General features: G+C 41.0%; 1 protein-coding gene across 5 annotated transcripts in view; it reads left to right on the top strand.

Moving 5' to 3' along the window:
* Positions 1–21,591, top strand: part of Adk (adenosine kinase) — a 538,665-nt gene extending 517,074 nt beyond the window's left edge. For all 5 annotated transcript variants that reach the window (XM_004846317.3, XM_004846320.3, XM_087185402.1 and 2 more), the window contains one exon: positions 20,864–21,591. In XM_004846317.3, the coding sequence (XP_004846374.1) occupies positions 20,864–20,988 (125 nt within the window). In that variant the 3' untranslated portion in view covers positions 20,989–21,591. The remainder of the gene's footprint in view (positions 1–20,863) is intronic.
* Positions 21,592–27,177: the final 5,586 nt, after the last annotated feature.

Below are 27,177 nucleotides of genomic sequence, written 5' to 3'. Positions count from 1 at the left end.
CAGACGCTGGAACCACTGAGCTAAATCCCTGGCCCTCCCCATCTCCTTTTTTTGAGACAGAATCTTGCTGTGTGTCCAAGCTGGCCTCAAACTCATGGCGATCCTCCTGCCTCAGCCTCACCAGTGCTGGGATTACAGGCATGTGGCACCACACCTGACTACGTTTTCTTCTGCTTGTAATGTCCATCTCTGCAAAATGCTGTTTACTCAAGGCCCAACTCCTGTCATTTTCTTCAGGAAGTATTTCTTGTTGTTATCTCCAAACTGAGTTATTATGCACTTTCTAAGTACATGCAAGACTTTCTCTCCCAAACCATAGACCTCGAAGACACATACTGTGTATTGTCCAACTTTGAATTCTTTGGATCCATCCCAGTACGTACACATTCAGTAGCTGTTAGGTGATTGAATGAATCGGGTTATTTTTGTTACATTCCATGTTTTTACTTTTTTTTATTTGCTTATAATAAAAGTTAAGTATAGATGTGGTAGTAGCATGAGTCTAGAAAACTGAGATTTCAGATCAGTCAGTTTTAATCTGTATCTTATTCTCTTTCATGAAGCAAGTATATGTACAAGATACAAGCTTTAGAAGACAGAGCCTTCAAGTTAACTCCTAGGCCAGGAATTAGCTCAGTGGCACAATGCCTGCCTGACAAGTGAGAGGTCTTAGTTTGATCTCCAGTACCAAAAATAAATAAATACATAAAACAACTCAGGTTAACTGCCTCATGTGCCATACAGCACCACATACCTGGTAACTATAGGCATAGAAGGTAAAAAGTTTAAGCCCATTTAAGAGAGCACAGAAATCATCACTAGAGCCGGACATGGTAATCCTAGCACTCTGGGAGCTGAGGCAGGACTGACACGTTGAGCCCAGCCTGGGCAACTTAGTCACTTAGTAAGACCCTGTCTCAAAATAAAAAATTTAAAAAGGGCTGAGTAGGGCCAGGGATTTAGCTCAGTGGTTCCGGCGCCTGCCTCACAAGCGCAGGGTCCCAAGTTCAATCCCCGGTACCAAAAAAAACCCAAAAAACAAAATAAAAAGGGCTGAGTATAGCTCACTGTGAGGTCCCTGGATTTAATCCTCAGTATTTAAAAAAAAAATCATCACTAATGGGCAGATATCTAAGAAAAATGGCAAATAAACAAGAGAACTGAAAAGCTAAAGTGAACTATAAATGTCTAAGAACAAATTTTTTCTGTAGAGAAGAAGGCAGGGAGAATAGAGTTCAGTACTGTTGCTTGCTAAAATATTATATCAGATTTGCTTTAATTACATGGTAATGCTTCTAAGAACAAAGGTAATTACATGATAACTTATGTTACTACCCCCACATTATCCTGTAATAACTATGTAATTAACTTGTCACTGCTATACAGTGTGAAGTTTGATGTTACTCAAGGAAAAAGAACATTGATAACTTCAAGAAAGAGCTGGGTGAGGCAAGGGACGGGGCCCACATCATAGCAATCAGGGATGCAGGTAATTAATTAGACTGTTTCCCTGGCCCTGAGGGGCTCAGAGAACACAGCAGAGCTGCGGAGAGCCCTGTAACTTTCTCAAGACAAACTAACGTACAACAAAGGGGAGGTGAAGATAAAATGCACGTGCTTCTAAACGATGCATTTTGTTTTAGGAAGTTTAAGTAAATATTGAGATTTTCCTTAATGGAAAAACTTTCTCTTACCTCCCTTTACACACATCTTGAATTTGCATGTGAGACGTGAGCTCTGATTTCTTGCAGGTGAAAATGCAGAATGGTACTGCCACTCTGGGAGGCAGCCTAGTGGTTTCTTAACAAAACTAAACATAGCCTACCACGTGATCCAGTAGTTGTGCTCCTTAGTTGACCAAAGGAGTTGAAAATATCTGTCCACCAAAAACCCTGGACACAGATGTTTATAGCAGTTCTACTCATAAATGACGAGACTTGGAAACAACTAAAATGTCCTTAAATAGGTGAGTGTATACATCCAGACTGTGAAATATGATTCAGCCAATAAAAACAACTGAGCTCACCGGGCATGATGGCACACACCTGCAATTCTGGCACTTTGGGAGGCTGAAGCAGGAGGATTGCAAGTTCCAGCCCAGCCAGGGTAATTTAGCAACTTAATGAGATTCTCTCTCAAAACAAAATAATTAAATTTTTTTTAAAAAGGATGGTGAAGCAGCTCAGCTCAAAAAGGCTCTGGGTTCAGTTCCTTAGTACCAAACCACAGGAAGACGTGAGAAAATGTAAATGCACACTGCTGAGTGAAAGAAGCCAATCTGCAAGGCTCCACACTGTGTGCCTCCAGTGTACCGTGTGGGGTGGCAAAACTGTGGAGATGTAGAGAGACCACTTCCTGTGGCCTGGGGCTGGGGAGTGTAAAGGGCAGGGAAGCACTGAGGAGTCTTAGGGCAGTGAAACTGCTGTGTGATGTTTTAAAAGTGAATATGGGCCCTTTGCACATTTGTAAAATCCCATAGAATACACATAGTAAACCCGAGTGTATACACACTGGTTAGTAACAGTTATCAGAACTGACTCATCAGTTGTCACAAAGGTGCCACATCACCTCAAGATAATAATGGGAATGGGCTCGTTAAATGGAACTGTGTACTTTCTGCTCAGTTTTTGTGTAAATCTACAACTGCTCCCCCAAAAACCTTTTGATTTAAGAAAAAAATTCCAAGGAGAAAACCTTTCTTCCAGCTTTGTCGCTCTGCCGACATCTCAGGTTGGTGTGTGGGCTGTCTCCAGCTTCATGCGTTAGTTACACTGTCGGAGGCGCAGAGGCCTGAGTCCCATGGCTGCGACCTTCGTGCTTACATAGTGCTTGTTTTCATTGCCATCGCATGGTAGTCACTCTGTCCAATTTCAGTGACCCCTTCTGCTAAGTCTGTTAGGAATTCTCCCAGCAGTTTCTCCAAGGGAAGCACTGGTCCTTAAATCTACTTGAAAGGATGCATCCTGACCTATTTGCCATAGAGTTTCTGTAGACAAAGATTTCATTGGGAAGACTGTGCTAAGGTTTTCTCAGAAACTTTCCCAATTGTCTTCTCTAAAACTACCTGTGTTTCCCTAAACCAGAGTAGAATTTAGAAAGCAGTGAAGATCCTTGAGGAATTTTCCAAGAAGAATGACCAATTTCACTGTACTTACACTACTATTTATTCTAATTTACTTTGTGAAAAGCTCTGTCCCAAGTGGCTACAAATATTAATGAACTCCAAAGACAGGAGTGGAAAACTGTTAGAATAAAACATCACTTAGCTGAAATTCTTCAATGAGTTGCTGCTAATAGCCATTTTCTGAATACATAATGATCCTGTGTATTTTTTAAATTATATTTATATTATATTTATTTACTTTTTCAAATTATAAAAATATTGTTTTTGCAGAATATTGAAAAGACAAAGTTATCTTTTTAGACACGATTTTTTTTCATTTTTACTATTTCAAGTAACTTGTGTGTAAAATGTATTGTGTGGATCAGACCAAAGATTAAAAATGGGAGGAAAACATGCATAGCATTTGAATAAAGTCACGATGTAAAATCAGCAGGCACAAGAGCACTCTGTACTCTCTTTGCAATGCTTCTGTGTATCTAAAATTATTTCAAGGTAAAAACTTTAAAACAATATGAATAGGATAGATAAACAGTTGGTCATGGAACAAAAACAGCTTTTTGGAAAAAGATGAAGGTTGATCACTTCCAGTGACCATATTCCAAAATAACTCCCAGAGACAGCCTTAAATGACCATAAATGAACTAACTAAATTTGATAGGAAAAAAAGTTATATATAAAGCTATAAAGCAAATGACAAGGGTGAGGGAGTATATTGCAGCATATGTAGTAGGCAAACTGGAAATGCCTCTTACAAATCATCAAGAGAAGAGAAATCTCCCCAGGACAGTGAAAGATCTGTAAAAGGGAGTACAAGGAACCAGATTAGAAAGGCAAGAGCTGCCTCAGCACCTACATGGTTGACCTGGATACCTGCGCTGCCGTCCTCTGCTCTGACTGTGTTGAAGGCATCTAGGAGCCTGGCCAGCCCTTTCAAGACATGGTGAGGATGTAAGCAATGCACCCCCAAAGAGCACTCCTATGAGGCCTTTCCAGTAGAACACACAACACATACCGAGTCCCTTATTTAAGACTTTTCTTCTTGGACTGCTTTTTCTTTGGGGATGGGGGAGGATTGAGACAAGGTCTTGCTATATATTCCATGCTGGCCTTGAACTCACTATGAAGCCCAGGCTGGCCTCATACTTGCAGTGATCCTCCTGCCTCAGCCTCCTGAGTGCTGATTACAGGTGTGTACTGCCACACCTGGCCTTGAAGTGCTTTTCTTTAACATTGTAGATCTCCAAGCCATGTTCATCTACTGTAGTGTTTACCAGGTACACTCTGGAGCTTGAGGTAATGTTTCAGTGAATGAAATGTGAATAAGCACTTTGTGGTTCTCAACACAGTGTTTGTATATCTTTTTTTTTTTTTGTACTGGGGATCGAACTCTGGTCCTTGAGCTTACGTAGCAGGCGACGAAACCACTGAGCTAAATCCCCGGCCCTGTATATCTTAACATTGTGTAACTGTTGATACTTTTTCCTGAAAAACACACTATTGGAATAATAGCCCTAAAATATAAAGAACTTTTTGAAATGTGAGAGAAAACCAAAAGTCCTACAAAAAATAAACAAAAATTAAAAACAAGAGGTTTGTTCTTTAAGCATATAAAAACATGTGCAGCTTCACTCATAGTAAGAAAAATGCAAATTAAAATTACACTGGGGCCGGTAATTTAGCTCAGTGGTTCTGCCACCTGCCTTGCAAGCACAAGGATCCAAGTTCGATCCCTGGTACCAAAAAAAAAAAAAAATTACACTGAAGCCAGACATGGTGACCCACACCTTATAAACCCAGCCCTCTGGGAGGCTGAGGCAGGAGGGTCACAAATTCAAGCCAAGCCTGGGCAATTTAGTGCCTTAATAAGGGCCTGTCTCAAAGTAAAAAAGAAAAAGGGCGGGCCAAAGATTTAGCTCAGTGGTGCCCCACCTCCCACGAAAGTGCAAGGTCCTGAGTTCAATCCCCAGTACAAAAAAAAAACACAGAAAAACGAACACTGAATTATTTCTACCCATCAGACTAGCAGAAATTCAAAAACCGGATGGTCTACTCTGCTGGTGAGGTTGTGAGGAAACAGACAATCTTATTATATTATTAGTGGAAATACAAAATGACTCGACCCTTGTAAATGGGAATTTGCCAGTATCTAAAAAAAATCTATATATGTATGCATGTGTGTGGGGACACACACACACACCTTCAGCATAGCAGTTGTACCTCTAGAAGTGTATCCCAAAGAGACATCCCTTATAACAAAAAACACTTATGCTTATGGCTTTCATTGCAGCATTATTCTCAGTTACAAAACATTAGAAACTATATAATCATGCCCACCTAGAAGATGGGGTGGACACATAACAGAGCTACTGTGGAGAGGGACAAGGGTCCCAGGTCAGAGCCTAACCATGATATGCTTGCCTAGCAGGTGAGGCTCTGGGTTTGATCCCCAGCACCCCAAAAAATAAATTAACTAAAAAGAAAACCTCTGTGCACTGATATGGAATGATTTCCAGTAGATTTTTTTTTTTTTTTGTACTAGGGGTTGAACTCGGGACCTTGTGCTTGTGAGGCAGGCAGCAGCACCACTGAGCTAAATCTCCAGCCCTCCAGTAGATATTTTTAAGTGAAAGGGGAGGACATATAGTGTACTACCTCATTTTGTTAAAAATGAGGAAGAAGAGGAGGAGGAAGTAAGAAAATGTACAAATGTATCTGCTTACCTTTATAAGACAAATACAGGCAGATAAACTAGAACACAGTGAAGTCGACTACCTCCAAGGGATGGAGGCAGGGGGTGGGAGACAGTGACACCTCTCTGCATTTGTTCCCCATTTTTTAAAAAAATAACTTAAAAATCAACAAGTATAGAAAGGGAGAGGGAATAAAACTGAAAGCAAGCAACAACACATAAACCCAACTTTTTTCCCCAACCTTTTAAGCATAGCAAACTCTCTAAAGGGTAAACAAGAGAACTGCTCATAAATGACTTGCTGAGCCCAGTGTATGACTGCTTGGGAAAACAGCAAACCGATCCTGAAGACTTTTAGTAGATTTGAGGGTTGTTTGGGTTTGGTTTTGTTTTATAGAATTAGGGGTGAAATGATTCTGAAGCTACTTTAGATGTATTGTGAAGTTGAGTGAATGAGTGTGTTCATGTTCTCGGGAGCAAGGATTCTTACTGTAGAAGGAGGAGTGACAAATCACAGAGCAGGGAAAGGCAAGAAAGCCCTTGGAGACTGGAACTGAAAGTATTGGTGTTGACTCAGTTTCCAAAATAGGCCCATGTATGCATCTATTTTTTTATACATTTACAGTTGTGAGTGCGTATGTGTTTCATGCTGTCTAGCCGTGTTCGCTGACAGAATCTGTATGTGGCCCAAGACAGTTATTCACTCAGTGCAGTCCAGATACTAACATACCTACCTCCGAGACCTTAGTCTCTACCACTCCACATTGAAAGGAAGCAGAGATCCTTGGAGAAATAACTGATTGCAGGGCATTGCTAAGCCTAAAAACATTATCCTAGACAGTAAAGAAGTGCTCAAAACTAAAATGAAGACAGATAGGCATGGTGGCACATACCTATAATCCCAGCACTCGGGAAGCTGAGGCAGGAGGATCACTTTGAGTTCAAGGCCACGCTGAACCAGCTGAAACTATATAGTGAGACCCTGTCTCAAAAAACCCAAGCAAAGTATGGGGAAGGCAGGTCCAAAGACATAGGAGCCAGCCTGAAGGGGCTCCCACTGGGAAACATTGGGACAGGAGAAGTTTCAAGATCTGTAAAGAGTGATAAACCACTGATACAAAATAATCTGTGCATCTTTATAATAAATACATATTAAAATAATAAATGAGAGGAAAAGTGACATTCTGCCTTACAGTAGAATGCCAGGGGCTAATTAGTAAATGTGAAATATATGCTAGCATTAGAAAATCATTGCAGTGTAAGTTGCTTCAGGTAAGACTCAGGAGTGGACACCGATATATGCACACCCATGTTTATAGCGGCACAGTCTGTAATAGCTAAAGCTTGGAAACAGCCCAAGTGCCCATCAACTGGAGACTGGATAAAGATTTTTTTTTAATATATAAAATGGAGTACTACTCAGGCATAAAAAATGAGAAACTAGAGACATTTTTAGCTAAGTGGATACACATTGAGGCCATACTCTTATATGAAATAAATAGGACACACATGTAAATACGAATAGTTTCTCTGGTGTGAGAAACTGAAAGTGTAAATAAGGATTAAAATGATTAAAACGAATAATTGATCATTTGAAATAGGGCAAAAAGGTCCAAAGGCATAGGGAAAGTGGGAGGGAAAGGGGAAAGGAAAGAAGATATGAGAAAGGGAAAAAATGGAAACAAAGTCTATGTAAATAGGGAAGGGTAGATGGGGTGAAGGGAGGGCAGGGGAATGGGGAAAATATAAGAACCAAGATACATCATGTACAGGTACAAGTACCCAGTGATAAATGTAAACGTACTGTATACCGAAAATGTACCAATAAAAGAATTTAAGCAAAAAAAGAATCAAGAATGGATCCAGGCATGGTGATGCACACCTGTAATCCCAACACTCTGGGAGGCTGAGGAAGGAGGGCTACACATTCAAGCTCACCCTGGGCAACCTATGGATTATCTTTTTTTTTTTTCTGGTACCAGGGATCACACTCAGGTCCTTGCATTTGTGGGGCAGGCAGCGGAACCACTGAGCTAAATCACCAGCCCTGGATTATCTTAAAATAAAATTTAAAAATCTTTTAAGAGGCAAGGATGTAGCTGTGTGTGATGAGCCTGAGTTCAGTCTCTACCTGACACACATACACACATGTACATATCACTAATAAATGCTAATCTGAAGGGGGATGGGGGACTGTGTGGGTGTGGGTGTGGGTGTGTTACTAGGATTTGAACTCAAGGCCTTGCACTCTACCACTGAACTATGTCTCCAGCCCCAGAGATAAAGACTTTTAGTGAGGAGCAGAATATTTGCATATTTAAGAGTGTTATCCACAGCCTGTTTTTAAATGCAAAGGAAAAAATACTTACTGTACAAATGGAGAAGTAGGGCAGCATCTTGACCGTCAAAATTAATGTTACCAGGAAACAGCAGGTGGACGTGATGTGCCTCTAAATGTCATACCCTGAGAACAACACAAAATAATTTCTGTGGTTGTGTATGCCTGTAATCCCAGCCCTCTGGGAGGCTGAGGCAGGAGGGTCACAAGTTAGAGCCCCGCCTGGGCAACTTAGCAGCTTAGGGAACACTGTCTCAAAATATATATATAAAAAAGGCTGGGAATGTACCTCATTATAAAGTACCTCAATAATTATTATTGTAATTGTTAAGTTATAATATTATTAAATATTATAATTATTTACATAATATTCTAGCCAAGAATGCACAATCTAGATTTAATCATGAAGAAATATCACAACCCAAAATGAGAATGACTTTATTAAAATTGGATAGGAAATGACTATTCCTCAAAAATACTCATGTCACAAGCCGGGCGTGGTGGCACACACCTGTAGTTTCAGCCCTTGGGAGGCTGAGGCAGGAGGATCACCACAAGTTCGAGGCCAGCTGAGGCTATCTAGTGAATTCAAGGCCAGCCTGGAGTACACAGGGAGACCCTGTCTCAAAAAAGCAAATAAAAAGAAAAGGGACTGAGGAAATGGTCTGGGCTAAAGAAGACCAAAAAGACCTAAGTGTTAAATTCTAGACAGACTAGATTCTCCCCTGTACTAGAGGGGAGATGACTATAAAGTACATTAGCGAGTAACTGACAAAATCGGAATATAGACAGTACTGACACTGGCTATGTAAGAGAATACCCTTCTTTGCAGGCAAGCACACAGAAGAACGTAGAGGTGAAAAGCCATACTTACAGATTGTCCTTAAGTAGTTGAGAGGTAAAAATTGTGTAAGAGAATTGCATGCAAACAAAGCAAAAATGTTAACAGCAACTACATCTGGGTAAAGGATTTATAGGTGTGTCTTAAACCATTTTTATTTCTGTTACCTATGTCTCATTTTTGAAATTCTTTCCAAATAAGAATGTCTTTAAAAATACACTTTAGGAGGCTGGGGATTTAGCTCAGTGGCGCTGTGCCTGCCTCACAAGCGCAAGGTCCCGAGTTCGATCCCTGGCATCAAAAAAAAAAAAAAAAGAAAGAAAATCTAAATTTAAACTTATGCTGGGGAACATTGTGCTAAATGAAATAAGCCAGAGCCAAAGGACAAGTATGGTATGCTGTCTCTTAGGCAAGTCCATAGGACAAATAGCAGAATGGTAGCTATCAGGGACCAAGGCAAAGAGGGATGGGAGCTTGTTTTATTTTGTTTTATTTTTTGAGACATGGTCTTGCTCAGTAATTCAGGCTGGCCTTAAACTCACTGTGTAGCCCAGGCCAGCCTCCAACTTCCTGAGATCCTCCCGCCTCAGCCTCCAGAGTGCTGGGATCACAAATGTGCACCACCACACCGGGCTAGAAGTTAGGCTGGGAGTTATTATCTAATGGGTGCAGGGTTTCTGTGCAAGTGATGAAAAAGTTTTGAAGGTGGACAGAGGTGATAGTTGCACGACACTGTGAATGTACTTGGGGCATTGAATTGTACTTTTAATTTTTTTTTTTTTTTTTTTTTTTTTTTTTAGTACCAGGGATCCAACTCAGGACCTTCTGCTTGCGAGGCAGGCAGCAGCGCCACTGAGCTAAATCCCCGGCCCATAAAATTAACTTTTAAAAATAGGTGCCGGGATTTAGCTCAGTGGTTTCTCTGCCTGCTTCGCAACCGCAAGGACTCAACTTTGATCCCCGGTACCAAAAAAAAAAAATTAATTTTATGTTACATATACTTTACACAGTTTAAATATATATATATATATATATAGCTTGGGACTGGTTATATATGATGGTGCACACCCTTAATCCTAGCACACAGAAGGCTGAGGCAGGGAGGTCACAGTGAGTTCAAGGTCAGCCTGAACTACAAAGCAAGACCCCAAAAAACAAGCAAACAGGGCAGCGAATATAGCTCAGCGGCACAATCCTTTCCTGGCAAGTGTGAGGTCCTGAATTCAATCCCTGGTACAAAAAAATAGAAGCAAACAAATAAAAAAGTGTCTTGGGTTGTTGGTTTATCTATATTACAGAAGCATTCTCTGCAATTATTTAAATATAAGCTCCCTTTGTTGATTTAAATAATTTTAAACAACTTTTAAGATTCCTACCAGCTGCTTTGTAAAGTGAAGCTTCCCCTTATGAGTGATTGTTGTAACTGTTGGTTGGTTTCTGCAAATCAATTCTTGAAAAACTGCCTCACCCCAGGGCGCAGCCCACGCAGGGTCCCCCTCGGCAGAGCCTGCGCCCCACAGCGCTCTCCACTCTGTGGCAGCCAGAAGGAAGATGCTGGGGCTGCACAGAAAGCTTTCCGCACCCACCTTGGCTGGAAAGTTCACATTGACCTTTTGACTCACCTGAAGGCCCGGCGATCAGAGCTCTCGCTTGAGAGTGATTTCACAGCCTAATCAAGTATCTTCAAAGTATATCATCCTAGTCTGTAAAGAATATATCTTATTCTTTACTTGGAAGATGTATCAGTCCCCCAGTCTGGCTGGGACCTCTGTGGCCAGAGTGCAGAAGGGAACCTAACTCTCCCACACAGCTCTCCAGCCTCCCCATCAACCTGCTCCCCTCCCGGGGCTACTAGCCCGGAAGTTTCCCATGAGCACCCTTCTTCCTTGACCTGTCTTATTTGTAACCATACTTTTCCCCCTTTTTCTACTTTTTAGTTTTATTGCAGTATAATTGCCATACCATAAACTGCACATTTTTAAAGTGTTCAGCTTTATAAATGCTGACATACGTATATGCCCATGACACCATCACTTGGGCATAGCCGTTACTCCTATCTCCTGTGTAACCCCACCTTCCTGCCTTCACCTATCCATTTGGATGCTTTCCACTTCTGGGATAAAACTGTTGCAAGTATTTGCTTACAAACCTACACACCTAGCCAAGCATGGTGGCAAACACCTGTAATCCCAGCACTCAGAAAGCTGAGGCAGGAAGATTCCTCTTAGTTCAAGGCCAGCCTGGGCTACATAGTGAGACCCTGTCTCAAAACAAAACCGTACACACCTTTTGTGTTGATGTATGCCTTCACTTATATTGGGTAAATACCCAGAAATAGAATGACAGTCAGATGGCAGGTGTATGTTTAGCTTTGGTGGGGAGTGGTTTGAGACAGGACTCACTGTCTAGTTTGGAAAACCATTTGTCAGTGTCTTACAAAGCTAAACATGGCAGAGTCACGAGGAAGACGCCGAATCAGCCCGCTGCAGACAGGCAAGTCTGTGCACGCCCTACCGAGGTCCTGAGTCACGCAGAAGACGCCGAATCAGCCCGCTGCAGACAGGCAAGTCTGTGCACGCCCTACCGAGGTCCTGAGTCACGCAGAAGACGCCGAATCAGCCCGCTGCAGACAGGCAGGTCTGCCCACACCCTGCCGAGGTCCCCAGTCGCGCGGAACACACGCCGAATGCGCCCGCTGCAGACAGGCAGGTCTGTGCACGCCCTCCTGAGGTCCTGAGTCACGCGGAAGATGCCTAATCAGCCCGCTACAGACAGGCAGGTCTGTGCACGCCCTACCAAGGTCCTGAGTCACGCGGAAGACACCGAATCACCCCACTGCAGACAGGCAGCCACCTGATTCCACATTACCAAGGCGCAGAGGACACCAGACCAAGGTACTGAGTCCCACTGTTCCCGGCCCAGAGGTAGGGGCTTCTGAGCCGTCCTTCCACTGCTCCTGGTCCAGAGGAAGGGGCTTCCCGGTCACCATCCCTCCTGCTGCTCCCAGCCCAGAGGAAAGGGCTTTTGGGCCACCTTCTGTCCCGCTGCTCCTGGCCCAGAGGGAGGGGCTTCTGAGCCACCATCCCACTGCTCCTGGTCCAGAGGAAGGGGTTTCCCGGCCACCATCCCTCTGGCTGCTCTCAGCCCACAGGAAAGGGCTTTTGGGTCACCATCCCTGCCGCTGCTCCCGGCCCCTGTCCCACCTCACCCAGCTCAGAGGAGGTAATCCGTGCAGGCGCTAACAGCCCCCCGTCCCAGTCGAAATGAGAAAACACATAAATAAGTCTCAAAACCAGACTTCCAGATCACCTACAGCAACCCCAAAGGGAAATGACATAAAACACTCTGATACTCAACCACCTGGACCCACTGAACTGGCACCAAAAGGGGATCTGGAAAAAATGAAATCAGAAATAATTTCTCAGATAACAGGAGAAATTGTGCCCTTAGTGCAAGACATGATTAATAAATCTAGAGAGGAGCTGAAGAACATGATGGAATCCCAACATAAGAAACCAATGGAATCCATAAAACAGATGCAAATAGATTTCCAGGACATGAAAAACTCCATTGAAAGTCTACACAGCAGAATGAGCCAGTGTGAGGACAGAATTTCAGATATAGAAGATAAGATTGCAGTTAGTGACCAGGAAAAGAAAAATTGCTTCAAAATTATAAGGGAACATGAGAAATCAATCCAGCAACTGCCAGATGATGCCAAAAAAAATAACATAAGACTGGTTGGGCTCAATGAAGAAACAGGAGAGAGTGCAGATGACATATAAAATCTCTTCACAGAAATAATGGCAGAAAACTTCCCAAGCAGGGCAAAAGAGCTTGACATACAGATAAGTGAGGCATATAGGACTCCAAATAGCCTTGATCAAAAAAAATCTACACATAGGCATATGATTGTTAAGATTCCAGAAACACAACAGAAGAACAAAGTTCTCCAAGCAGTCAGAGAAAAGAAACAAATCACATACAAAGGAAGGCCCATCAGAATTACAGCAGACTTCTCAACACAAACCATCAAGGCAAGAAGAGCTTGGAGTGACATATTCCAAGCCCTAAAAGAAAACAGCCTCCAACCCAGATTGATGTACCCTCCAAAACTATCTTTCAAAATGGATGGAGAAATAAGATACTTTCATGACAAAGAGCACCTTAGGAACTTCATGAATACCAAACCAGCACTCCAAAGAATTTTACACAATATCCTAGGAGCAGACATTGAGGATCACAACCCCAGGAAGCAAAGCAGAATGAACCCATCTGGCATGACAAGAAATTAAATGTAAAGGGGGAGAACCCAACAAGAAAAAGTCATGGCAATGACAAGTCAATAAGTTTCAGTTATAACCATCAATTTTAATGGTCTCAATTCACCAGTCAAAAGAAATAGACTGGCAGAATGGGTCAAGAACCAAAATCCAACAATATGCTGCATACAAGAAACAACACGTAATTCAAAAGGAAACTCATAGACTGAAAGTTAAAGGGTGGAAAACAATACTGCATGCTACAGGAACCCGAAAAAAAGCAGGAGTAGCTATCCTCTTTGCAGATCAAGTAGATTTCAAACCAACACTGATTAAGAGAGACGAAGAAGGACACTATATTCTTGTAAAGGGAAGAATCCAAGAGGAAGAGATGACAAACATAAATATCTATGCACCAAACACTCGTGCACCCAACTATATAAAACAAATACTAACAGACATGAAAAGTCATATATGCACTAATACAATTGTAGTGGGGGACCTCAACACCCCACTATCACAAATAGATAGATCAACTAGACAAAAAATAAGTAATGAAATACTAGAACTTAATCAAACTCTTGAACAAATGAACTTAACAGATGTTTACAGAGTCTTCCACCCCACAAAATCAGAATACACATTTTTCTCAGCTGCACATGGGTCATTCTCCAAAATAGACCACATACTCACACATAGAACATGTTTAAGTAAGTGCAAAGGAATTGAACTTATCTCCTGTGTATTATCAGACCATAGTGCGATGAAATTGGAGATCCATAGCAAAAGAAACTCCAAAAATTTCATAAACATGTGGAAATTGAACCACACACTTCTGAATAACCAATGGGTCACAGAGGAAATTAAAGAAGAAATCAGACAGTTCCTTCAATTAAATGACAATGACAATACAATATATCGGAATCTATGGGACACAGTGAAAGCAGTCTTATGAGGGAAATTCATAGCAGTGAATACGCATATTAGGAAAACAGAACGAGCCCAATTAAACAACCTGATGCTGAACCTCAAGCTTCTAGAAAAAGAAGAGCAGGACAACCCCAAAGCTCATACAAGGGAAGAAATTATAAAGATCAGAGGAGAAATCAATGCAATGGAGACTAAGAGAATGATACAAAAAATCAATGAAGCAAAGAGTTGGTTCTTTGAAAGAATCAACAAAATTGATAAACCTTTAGTCAACCTTGTCAGAAAAAGGAAAGAAAAGGCCCAAATCCATGCAATTAGGAATGAAAAGGGTGAAACTACAACAGACCCAGCAGAAATCCAGAGGATCATCAATACCTACTTCCAGAACCTATACGCCAATAAGATGGACAACACAGAAGAAATGGACAGATTCCTAGATACATATGAATTACCAAAGTTGAATGAAGAAGACCTAAAAATTCTGAACAACTCAATATCAACCAATGAAATTGAAAACGTAATTAAAAACTTATCACCTAAGAAAAGCCCGGGCCCTGATGGCTTCACTGCTGAATTCTGCAAGACATTTAGAGAGGAACTGCTGCCGCTACTGTTGAAACTCTTCAATGAAATTGAAAGGGAAGCAATACTCCCAAATTCATTCCCGGAAGCAAGCATCACCTTGATCCCCAAAGCAGAGAAAGACCCAACTGAAAAAGAGAACTATAGGCCAATCTCACTAATGAACACAGATGCAAAAATCCTTAATAAGATACTGGCAAACAGAATGCAGAAGATCATCAAGATCATACACCCTGATCAAGTGGGATTCATCCCAGGGATGCAGGGATGATTCAATATACGAAAATCAATTAATGTAATACACTATATCAATAGAGCCAAGGACAAAAACCATATGATTATCTCCATAGACGCAGAAAAAGCATTTGACAAAATCCAACATGCATTTATGATAAAAACCCTACAAAAAATTGGACTAGATGGTCTCTACCTCAAACTGATAGAAGCCATCTATGAAAAACCAACAGCCAATATCATCCTAAATGGTCACAAACTGAAATCCTTCACACTCAAATCAGGAACAAGACAAGGATGTCCACTATCACCACTCTTGTTCAATATAGTTCTGGAAACATTAGCCACAGCAATTAGACAAGAGAAAGAAATAAAAGGAATAAAGGTAGGAAGCAAGAAGAGACCCAGAATAGCAAAAGCAATTCTAGGTAACAGAGACATGGCAGGGGGTATCACAGTCCCCAACCTGCAACTCTACTACAAAGCTACTGTGATAAAAACAGCATGGTACTGGCAAAGAAACAGGCTTGAGGACCAGTGGAACAGATTAGAAGATGCAGAAACAACGCCAGACACACTCAGCCATCTCATCTTCGACAAAGAAGCCAAACACCCTCACTGGAGGAAAGATAGCCTCTTTAATAAATGGTGCTGGAAAAATTGGGCTTCAACTTGCCAAAGACTAAAACTAGACCTATATCTCTCACCATGCACTAAACGAAAATCAAAATGGATTAAAAATCTAAATATTAAAATAGAAACTCTGAACCAGTTGGAACAGAGGTTAGGTAGAGCCCTTGAAGACATCGGTGTAGGAAGATTTTATGAACAAAATCTCAGTTGCCCATGAACTAGCACAATCAATCAACAAATGGGATCTCTTCTTATTAAAAAGCTTCTGCACAGCAAGAGAAACCACCAGCGGTGTGAAGAGACAACCCACAGTGTGGGAAAAAATCTTCACCTGCTCTTCCTCAGACAAAGATCTACTATCTCGAATCTATAAAGAACTTCAAAAGATCAGACCTCCCAAATTTAAAGGCCCAATCCAAAAATGGGCATCTGAAATGAACAGACATTTCTCAGACAAAGAAGTAGAAATAGCAAATAAATACATGAAAAAATGTTCAACATCACTGGTCATTCGAGAGATGCAAATGAAAACAACGCTGAGATTCCACTTCACTCCAGAAAGAATGGCTGCTATCGTGAAATCAACCAATAACAAATGCTGGCGGGGCTGTGGGGAAAGAGGAACCCTGCTCCACTGCTGGTGGGAGTGTAGACTGGTGCAAGCACTGTGGAAATCAGTATGGAGATACCTCAAAGAACTAGGACTGGAAATCCCATTTGACCCCGCTATTCCACTGCTGGGGATCTTCCCCAAAGAATTAAAAGAATCATACCACAGTGATATATGTGCACCCATGTTCATAGCAGCGCAGTTTGTAATAGCTAAAACTTGGAAACAGCCCAAATGCCCATCAACTGGAAACTGGATAAAGAAAATGTGGTTTTTTTATAAAATGGAGTACTACTCAGCCATAAAAAATGAGAAATTAGAGACATTTATAGCTAAGTGGATGCACATTGAGGCAATACTCTTAAGTGAAATAAATAGGACACAGATGTGTAAATACCGAATAGTTTCTCTGGTGTGAGAAACTGAAAGTGTAAATAAGGACTAAATGTATAATAGGTCATGTGAAATAGGAAGAAAAGGGGCAAAGGGGAAGGAAGTGGGAGGGCTAGGGGAAAGGATAGAAAGGAATGGGATTAATATGAGAAAATGGAAAAATAGGAACAAAATTTTTGTAAATAGGGAGGGCTGGAAGGGTTGAAGGGAGGGCTGGGCAAGGGTGAAAAACAAGAACCAAGAGAGACTATGTAAAGGTGCAAATTTCCAATGATGAATGTCATTATTTTGTACACCTAAAATGTACCAATGATTAGAATGAATAATCGATAATGTAAAATAGGAAGTAAAGGTCCAAAGGGGTAGGGGTAGTGGGAGGGGCAGGGGAGAGGAAAGAAGGGAAAGGAAAACATGATGAGAAATGGAAAAAATGGAAATAAAGTCTTTGTAAATAGGGAAGGGTGGAGGGCATGAAGGGAGGGCTAGGAATGGGGAAAAAATAAGAACCAAGATGCATTATATAAAGGTACAATTCCCAATGAGAAATGTAATTGTGTTATATACCTACAATGTACCAATAAAAGAATTTAATACAAAAAAAAAAAGCTAAACATGCCAAAAAATAAAAAATAAAAAAATAAAAAATAGAAAAGAAAGCTAAACATGCCATGCAAGGTGGCACATGCCTGTAATCCCAGCACTCAGGAGGCTGAGGCAGGAGGATTGCTGTGAGTTTGAGGCCAGTCTGGGCTACATAGTGAGTTCAGGGCCAGCCTGAACTACAAAGCGAGACCTTATCTCAAAAAAGGTATTGTTTTAAAAAAAAAAAAAAGGTATTGTTGGGCCAGGGATTCAGCTCAGTGGTGCCACCGCCTGCCTTGCAAGCACAAAGTCCTGAGTTGGATCCCTGGTACCAAAAAAAAAAAAAGTATTGTAGGTCCTTCTCATCTCAAACAAAGAATTGGATGAGACAAGTCAAAAATAGTGCCAAAAGTTTATTTCAAAGGTAAGGGGTGATGCCAGGTGTGATGGTCCAAACCTGTGATCCCAGAACTTGGGAGGCTGAGGCAGGAGGATCACAATGAGTTCAAGGCCAGCCTAGACCACATAGTGACTTCAAGGCCAGGCTGAACTACTACATAGAGAGACCTTGTCTCCAAAATAAAATTTTTTAAAAAGTGAGGCCTGAAGAGGTAAGGGAAAAAACAAAAATAAAAAGGTAGAGCACTGTGAAGAGTCATGATAGCAGGCTTCACCTGCTGTCTGGTCTCCTTTGCGCTGTCCCCATCTTCTAGGAGCATTGGAGAAGTCCTTCGTTTGGGGTCCTGAGAATCATTTGGCTCCTCCCTAGGATCTTGAAATTGACAAGTCCCTCCCCCTTCTCCAGCCAGCTTTGTCATGCTCCACCTCCTGTGTCACTATTAAAGCTAGAAAAAGTTACTAGGACTACTAAGTGAATCTAGTAAAGTTGCAGGCTACAAGATCAGTACACAGGGCCGGGGTTGTAGCTCAGTGGCACCATGCCTGCCTGGAAAGTGCAAAGGTCCTGAGTTCGATCCCCGGTACCAGGAAAAAAAAAAAAAGAAATTAATATTAAAATGCTGTTTACTCAGAGCATCAAATATGTGCCATACCTAGGAACATACCTGATAGACGTCATGTAAGACCTGCCATTGAAAATGAAAACGCAATGCTAAGGAAAATAAACCTAAACAAATGGAGAGACATAAAGTGCACATAGGTCAGAAGATTCAATATTGTTATCAGCTCTGCAAAAATTTTTATTGATTTAATGTAATAAACAAAATTCCAAGAGGCTTTTCTTTTCTTTTTGTTTTGTGGTACTGGGGACTACACCCAGGGCTTTGTGCATACTAGACGAGCCAGGCGAGGTGGCGCTCACCTGTAATCCCAGCCTTCGGGAGGCAGAGGGATTGCTGTGAATTTGAGGCCACCCTGGGCTACATAGTGAGTTCAAGGCCAGCCCGAATTACAAAACAAGACCCTGTCTGAAAAATAAATGCATTAATTAATTAAAATGTATATGAAAATGCAAAGGATCTAGATGAACCAAAACACAACTTTGAAAAAGAAGAAAAAAGACAGAGGACTCACACTGCTTGTGTTCATAACATCATAGAACTACAGGGACCAAGACACTGCATTGTTGGTGTAGAAATAGGCAGACAGATGGATAGGACTGAAGAACCCAGATATAAATCTCCTTTCATGAGATCAATTGATTTTTGACCAAAGTGCCAACACAATTTAGTGGAGAAAGGTTAATCCTTAAACTGTATTAAGACAACTGGATGCTACATGTGAAAGAAAATCCCCTTCAACCTTTATCTTTATACCTTTTGCAAAAATTCACTCAAAATGAATCATACAGGGGTGATCAAAAAGTACCGTGAATATTTTGTTTTGGTTTTTGGGGGGGGGTTGTTTGTTTGCTTTTTTGGGTTTTTTAGACAGGATCTCACTATGTAGTTCAGGCTGGCCTCAAACTCATGGCAATCCTCGTACCTCAGCCTTCCAAGTGCTGGGATTACACATGTGCGCCACCACACCCGGCTGTTTTTGGGGGGTGGTTTTGTTTTGTTTTGATACAAGGTCTCGCTATGTAGTTCAGGCTGGCCTTGAACTCACAGTGTGTTCCTCCTGTCTCAGCCTCCTGAGTGCTAGGATTACAGGCATGTACCACCACCCTGACTCAGATTCCATAAGATTTTCAAAACAGACTAGGTCTTCTCATCCTTGGTATATTAGCACTGTCCGTGTCAGTGGCCTCTACCCACTAACTAGATGGATGTGACCCATCCCAACCTAGTTTTGACAACTAAATTGTCACCAGATTTGGCCCCGGCTCCACTGGCGGTCAGAATGGCCCACCCTTGAGAATCACAGGCACAGACAGTCGCGCCATTTGCGAGTAGCACATGTTTTCCTTTTTTTCCATCTCCATGCCTTATTGTGCTCACCAGTGTTTCCAACATGGAGCAAATACTCTTGCTTCATTCATAGTCTTCAGGTGAAAATGTTCCATCTGTCACCATTAAGAATGATAGTTTCTAATACAGGGTTAGGGTAAAATTAGAAAAAGAAATCTAATGGCTAAAGCGCCCGTTTGTATTTTATTTTCTGGAATACTTTCTTCATAGTTATTTGTTTAAAAATATTTTTAAAAAGCATTGCACTTTGGTCAGAAAAATAATAAATATATATTATAAATGTTTAAAAAAATGATATTAGTTTCTTGAAAGCACAAGGACCGGAGTTCAATCCCTGGTACCAAAAAAAAAAAAAAAAAAAAAAAAGAATGATATTAGTTGTAGGGCCGGGGATTTAGCTCTGTGGTTCCTCCGCCTGCCTCGAAAGCGCAAGGTCCTGAGTTCGATCCCCGGGACAAGAAAAGAAAGAATGATATTAGTGGTAAGTTTTCATCAGTGTCCTTTGTTGGGGTGAGAACTTCCCTTCTATTCCCATTTTGAAAGTTTTTATTAGGAATAGATGTTGGATTTTTTTTTTTTTTTAGACAGAGTCTGAAATGTCAAGCTGGTCCATGGTGCTTGACTATAGAAATCATTTTCCTGTGACTTCTAGGAATGAAAGGGAGATGTAAGGTCCTTCACAACTTTTCATCTCCCAGATGGTACAATTTTGCCCAAATAGCAATACACTAGGAATGACAGCAATACAGAAAGAATCCCGAGGAAATGGCAGCAGTAGCAATAAATTCTCTGCAATGAAGACAACAAGTGGTATTATTTGGCCAGCATTTCTCTCTCAAAACCCTTTTTTTTTTCCTTTCTTGTTATTGTTGTTCTTGTTGTTGTTGTTGAGACAGGATCTCACTATATGGCTCAAGTTGGCTTTGAACTCACTGTATTGCCCAGGCTGACCTTGAACTCATGGCTATCCTCTTGCCTCAGCCTCCTGAGTGCTGGGATTACAGGCGTGTGTGCCACCATGCCCTGCACAACACATTAATTTCAAAAGGAAAGGAAAGCATGATAGGTGAGGCTTAGAAAGACCCGAGAGACTCAATGGCAAGTTGTCATGCCAATTAGGCTCTTGAGGGGAGATGCTGGGGAGAGACTCCAGACCCCTGCAGGCCACACCTGGCTGCAGAGGCTGAAGAAAGGACTCAGTGCTGACTCGTAGTCTTGTCTGACGGGTGGCATTTCCCTGCTCTCACGTACTCACGTCTGTCTGTCTGTGTTCTAGGGTTCCTGTCTCAGTTGGTCTTTGACAAGCCTCTGACCGAGTGCATCCGTGCCGGCCACTATGCAGCGAGCGTCATCATCCGGCGAAGCGGCTGCACCTTTCCGGAGAAGCCGGACTTCCACTGAGGGAGAGGAGATGAGGAGCCGCCTGCCCAGCGCCCCCACGCATTCCCGCTCCCCGAGAGAACGACCTGCTGCCCTCCCGCTCCGACCCACCGTGTCCCCTAGTGTTCCTAGCATCTGTAGTCTCCGCAGCCCGAAGAGTGTTTATTCCATAGTCTGTCAGTGCCTCTTAAATGTCAGTTAAACAAGAACAGAAACTCTTATTTCATCTTCAATTACTCTGTAAATTCATGTGTATTTAGTAAATTGAATGGTTTTTTTACATTTCTGCTTTGAATGCAGATGCAATTTAATATAATAGATTTTTTAAAAAATTAATCATAACACGTCTATCTTTAGCTTTTTATATATAAATTAGAAGTGTGTGCATACACTCACATAGATAAATGTACCACATATAATCATAACAGTCAAATAAGGTACAAAAATATACATCTTGCCAATAATTCCAAATAATCTCTTCAGTGTGCACTGACTGGATCATGTAATAAACTTTGAATAAATGAGGAATTTGCCAAATGTTAAATTACAATATTCAAATCATAACCTCCTGCTTACTTATGATACTCTTTAATTTGATACAAATAAAACCTTGTCATATAGCAAGTTTTTGTCTTTTCTTGTGCTCAATAAAACTAAGGAAGAAAGAGTATTATTTAGTACTGGCCCTGAAGCGATATCTAATTTGCTGATGTGCAGTGGACCCTTGACTTACGAACTCAGTTCGTTCTCTAGCACTGGTTGTAACTCAAACTGGTTGTAAGTCAGGACTATTTTTCCGTAAGAAATAATTGGAATACTCATAATGTGTTCCAAACCTCCTAAACTTATCATAATAAAAAAAGGTTTGTATAATGTTCATAATTTATCAGAAACACCAATAATTTTCCTAGTGTATTCACCAAAAAGTTATAAAATGTGCCTAGTTTACCAGAAACAACAATTTCATACTGTACTCACCATTCAAGTTGGTACCTTTGGCTTACAGGGAGGATGAAATGGAAGGTGGTGATTGTTTGGAAGGAGAGTCCCCCTCCATAAGAACATCAGGAATGTGGCTCTCTGGTGTCCTTTGTCTCCTTAGGAAAGTCTAGCCCACTAGGAACTGCTTCTGGCTCACTAGGCCTCAACCTTTTCAGAAATAAAAACTGGTCTAAGGTGGGCTGTTTCTGTCTTTTCTTTAACATTGTTCTGTAGTGTGACATGACATGGTCATTAAGCAAGTGAATGCAACAATTGTCTTTTTCTCTGGGTGGGTCTTCTCTACAAATGTTTGTCACTCTGTCCATTTTTTAGGATTTCCTTTATTTCGGAGAAACTTTGCTGTACTGATTGTTGATACTCCCCCTCCTCTTCAGAGAGCTCCTCAGCTGCCGTTCTGTTGCTTACCCAGAAGTTGCTGAAGTTCCTCTGTAGACAATTCCTCTGAGTGTTCCTCCACTGGTTCCTCTACATCACCACTGCCTACCTGCAGGCCTGTGGACTCTGCTACAGTGACAATGTCATCAACCACAGGATCAACTGACAGCTCAGGCTCCTCTACTCAGCCTTCAAAGTCTCTCTCACACTTTCTTCCAGGCAGATCTCAGTGTCCTTAGACACTGACCCAAGATTTCTCATTTAACCCCATACAGGAAAGACCAGCATTCAGGTCATAACTCAAGATTTTGGTCATAAGTTAAAACTAAAATTTGGTCATAACCCAAGTTGTTCTTATGTAGGGCCAGTCGTAACTTGAGGGTCCACTGTAATTAGAATATAACCACATTGAAAAATAACAGTATTGGAGATGAATAAGTCTCTCTTGTGGTTGTTTTTTGGGGGGGAGGGGTTGGGTTTTTTTGGTACCGGGGATCAAACTTGGGTCTTTCTGCTTGCACATCAGGCGGTGAAACCACTGAGCTAAATCCCCAGCCCAACAAATTATTATTTTCTTTTTCTTTTTCTTTTTTTTTTTGGTACCGGGGATCGAACCCTGGACCTTGCGCTTGTGAGGCAGGCAGCAGAACCACTGAGCTAAATCCCCAGCCCCTGGTGGTTGTTTATTTTCTTTTAATTTTGCTTTCATTTTAGAGACAAGTGTCTTGCTATATTACCCAGGCTGGTATCAAATTCCTGGGTCCAAGTAATAGTAATCCTCCTTGGCCTCCCATATGCTGGGTCTGGATTTGTCACTCTTTAGAGGAAGATAAAATGGAACAGACAAATGGCAAGGTGGCCCACACCTATAGTCCCAGCTACTCAGGAGGCTGAGGCAGAAGATCACTGGAGTGCAGGAGTTGGAGGCCAGCCTGGGCAACATAGCAAGCTCCCATCTAAAACACAAAAAGAGCCACAATGAGCTTTGTGGCATTTTAACCTGTCTCATTCCTGTTACTCACATTCTAATTCATGCCAGAAACAAGAAAGTGTGACCTACCCATGAGGAGGGAAATCAACCAAAAAAAATTGTCTCTGAGGAAGCCAAGACATTGAACTTAACTGGACAAAAACTTTAAATCACTCATATTAATTATGATCAAACAGCTAAAAATAAATGTCTAGGGTCGGGGATTTAGCTCAGTGGTTCTGCCGCCTGCACAAACCTGTAATCCCAGCTCTTGGGAGGCTGAGACAGGAGGATCAACACAAGTTCAAGGCCAGCCTGGGCTATATAGTGAGATCTTGTCTCAAAAAGCACCAACAAAGATAAATGAAAATATGATGTCTCACCAAAAAGCATACCAATAAAGATATAGAAAACATACAAAAGAAGAAATAGCAATGTGGAGTTGAAAACTATAATAACTCAAATGGAAAATTCATGAGGGAATTTAACAGAAACTCTGAATACAGAAGAGCCAGCAGCCTTAGAGATGCTTCGGCTGGGATCTTCCAGTGTGAGGAACAGAAAATAAAAATGGAGACAAGTTCCCTGGGACACCATCACACAATGCTTGGCACACTTCCTGGGCAGGCCAGGAGAGAAGAGAGAAATGGGCAGACTGAATATGTGGAAAAATAATGGCTGAAAACTGCCCAAATTAGGTGACAATACAATACACATCCAATGGACTTAACAAATTCCAAGTCAGATAAACTCAGAGATCCACATAGAAACACATTAACTCAACATGTCAGGAAAAAGAATCCTAAAAACGAAAAAGATAAACAGCTCATCATGTGCAATGAGTACCCAGTGAGAGAACAACAGCCTGCTCCTCAGCAAGCACAGAAGCCTTGGGCTCCAGTAGCTCCATGGTAGAGCACTTCCCAGCTTGTGCAAGGCCCTAGGTTCCATCCCAACATGTAGAAGGAAAAACAGTGTTTGTGGAATCCAAAAGGAAGTGGATCAAGAGAATTTGGAAACAAGCCATGTAGCCAAGCAAAGCAGCACATGCCTGTAGTCTCAACTAGTCGGGAGGTTGAAACAGGAGGATTCCAAGTTCATGGCCGGCCTGGGCAACTTAGTGAGATCCTGTCTCAAAAATAAATCAATAACCCCACATCAAACACCATATTCAGTGGTGAAAATCCAGTTTCCCCAATGTCAGGAGCAAGATAAGGATACCTGCCCTCCTCATTTCTCTTCAACCTTGCACTAGGGGTTAAAAGCCAGATAAGGAAAAAAATGCAGCCCAACTGAAGGAGTGAAATTGTCTCCAGTCGCAGACAATGAAATCATCTATGTGGAAATCCAGTGGAGCCTAGAAAAAAGCACCTAGAGCTAAGCAAGTTTAGCAAGATCAGAGGATATAATTAAGGGTTCAGAAATTAATTGTATTTCTATTTGCTAACTGAACATCAGAAATTAAACTTAGTCTACGGCCATACCACCCTGAACACGCCCAATCTCATCTGATCTCGGAAGCTAAGCAGGGTCAGGTCTGGTTAGTACTTGGATGGGAGAAATTAAAATGAATAAAGCTACCATTTATAATAGGATCAAAAACCAACAGACTCAAAACCTAAAATCCAACTATGCCTGGTAGATATCTCTGAGAAGTAGTCATTTCCTAAGGGTTCTAAATATAAGCAATAAAGCTACTTGTCACAAGCAATTTATAAGTATCCAGGAATTAAACTTTAAAAAAAAAAAAGAAAATGAGAAGACATTTAAGCAAGATGCTACCCCAGACTTCCAGCTCGCCAAAGGCAACCCTGGGGCAATGAGGTGGGATAGTTTGAAAGCTACCCACCTGGACTCCTTGAAGTGGTAACAGTGGCAGTAACAAAGCAGGTGAATGAGGCTCTAGAAAAAATCAAATCAGAAATAATTTCTCAGATAACTACAGAGATGGTGAGGAGAATGAAAGATATGCTTAGTGACTCTAGAGCAGATACAGATAAAAATATAGAAGAGCTCAGGAAAATAATGGAAATCATGAATGCCCAACATAGGAAACAAATGGAATCCATGAAACAGATTCAAACAGATAACCAGGAGATTAAAAAGTCCATTGAAAGTATATGCAGCAGAATGTGCCAGTGTGAGGACAATATGAGAAATAGAAGACAGGATTGTGGGTAATGATCATAGAAAGAAAGATTTCTTAAAATTGGCAAGGGACCATTAAAAATCAATCCAACAGCTGCTAGATGATGCAAAGAAGAATAGCGTAAGATTGGAGTCAGTGAAAAAGCAGGAGATAGTGCAAACAATATAAAAAAACCTGTTCACAGAAGTAATGGCAGAAAACTTCCCAAGCAGGAAAAAAGAATTTGACACAGATAAGTGAGGAATATAGAACTCCAATTAACCATTATCCAAAAAATCTACACAAAGTCATATAATAGTCAAGATTCCAAAAATTCAGCACAAGAACAGAATATTAAAAGCTGTTAGAGAAAGTCTTCTTGTACCAAGGATGTAGCTCAGTGGCACTGTGCCTGTCTGGCAAGCACAAGGTCCTAAGTTCAATCCCTGGTACTCAAAAAAAAACCCTTCTCAACACAAACCCTGAAGTCAAGGAGACCTTAGAGTGAAGTATTTCAAGCCCTAAAAGAAAACAACCTCCAACCCAGATTGAAGTACCCCACAAAACTATCTTTCAAAATTGATGGAGAAATAAGATACTGCCATGACAAAGAACACCTGAAGAATGTTCTAAAGGACATTCTAGAAAGAGACAAGAAAAACAAAAACTCCATGAACCCCAACAGAATGAATCCACCAGGCAAAGCAAACAATTAAACAGGGGGAACAAAAAGGGAACCAACAATAGGAAAATAGCATGACAAGGATAAGCCAATACATATCAGTTATAACCATCAATGTTAATGGTCTCAAGTCACCAATCAAAAGAAACAGACTGGCAAAATGGATCAAGAAGCAAGATGCAACAGTATGCAGCATGCAAGAAACAAATTTAATTGAAAAATTCACAGACTCAACAAAGGATGGAAAATTAGTACTCCATGTGACAGAAACCCAGAAAAAAAAAAGCAGGGGTAGCTATTCTATTTGCAGACAAAGTGGATTTCAAGCTAAGACTGATTAAGAGAGATGAAGAATGTCACTACATCCTTGTAAAGGGAACGATCCAAGAGGAAGGGATAACATTCATAAACATATAGGCACCAAATACTAGTGCACCCATTATATAAAACAAATATTAATAAACATTAAAAAATTGAATACTAATACCATTGTAATAAGGGACCTCAATACCCCACTGTCACAAATAAGACAGATCAACTAGACAATCAACAAAGAAATATAAGAACTGAACCAAACTTTTAAACAAATGGACTTAGTAGGTGTCTATAGCATTGTACCCCACGACATCAGAATACACAATCTCAGCTGCACATGGGACATTCTCCAAAATAGACCACATACTACCTCACAGAGCATCCTTAAGTAAATGTAAACGAACTGAAATTATCCCATGCATATTATCAAACCATAGTGCAATGAAATTGGAAATCATTAGCAAAAGAAACCACAAAAACTTCATAAACACATAGAAATTAAATAGTACCCTCCTGAGCAACCAATGGGTCACAGATGAAATTAAAGAAATTAGACAATTTCTACAATTAATAATGCCAATACAACATACTGAAACTTATGGGACACAATAAAAGCAGTCTTACGAGGAAAATTTATAGTGATGAATTCCCATATCAGGAACATAGAGTGAGCTCAAATAACCTAATGTTACACCTCAAGCTTCTAGAAAAAGAAGAGCAAGTCAAGCCCAAAGCTTG

This window comes from Heterocephalus glaber, unplaced genomic scaffold, assembly GCF_053883595.1.
Source record: "Heterocephalus glaber isolate CG9 unplaced genomic scaffold, H.glaber_assembly_v1.0 deba00001497, whole genome shotgun sequence".
Classification (NCBI taxonomy): Eukaryota; Metazoa; Chordata; class Mammalia; order Rodentia; family Bathyergidae; genus Heterocephalus; species Heterocephalus glaber.
The sequence above is the reverse complement of the archived record's forward strand: the minus strand, read 5'-3'. Positions and strand labels throughout refer to the sequence as shown.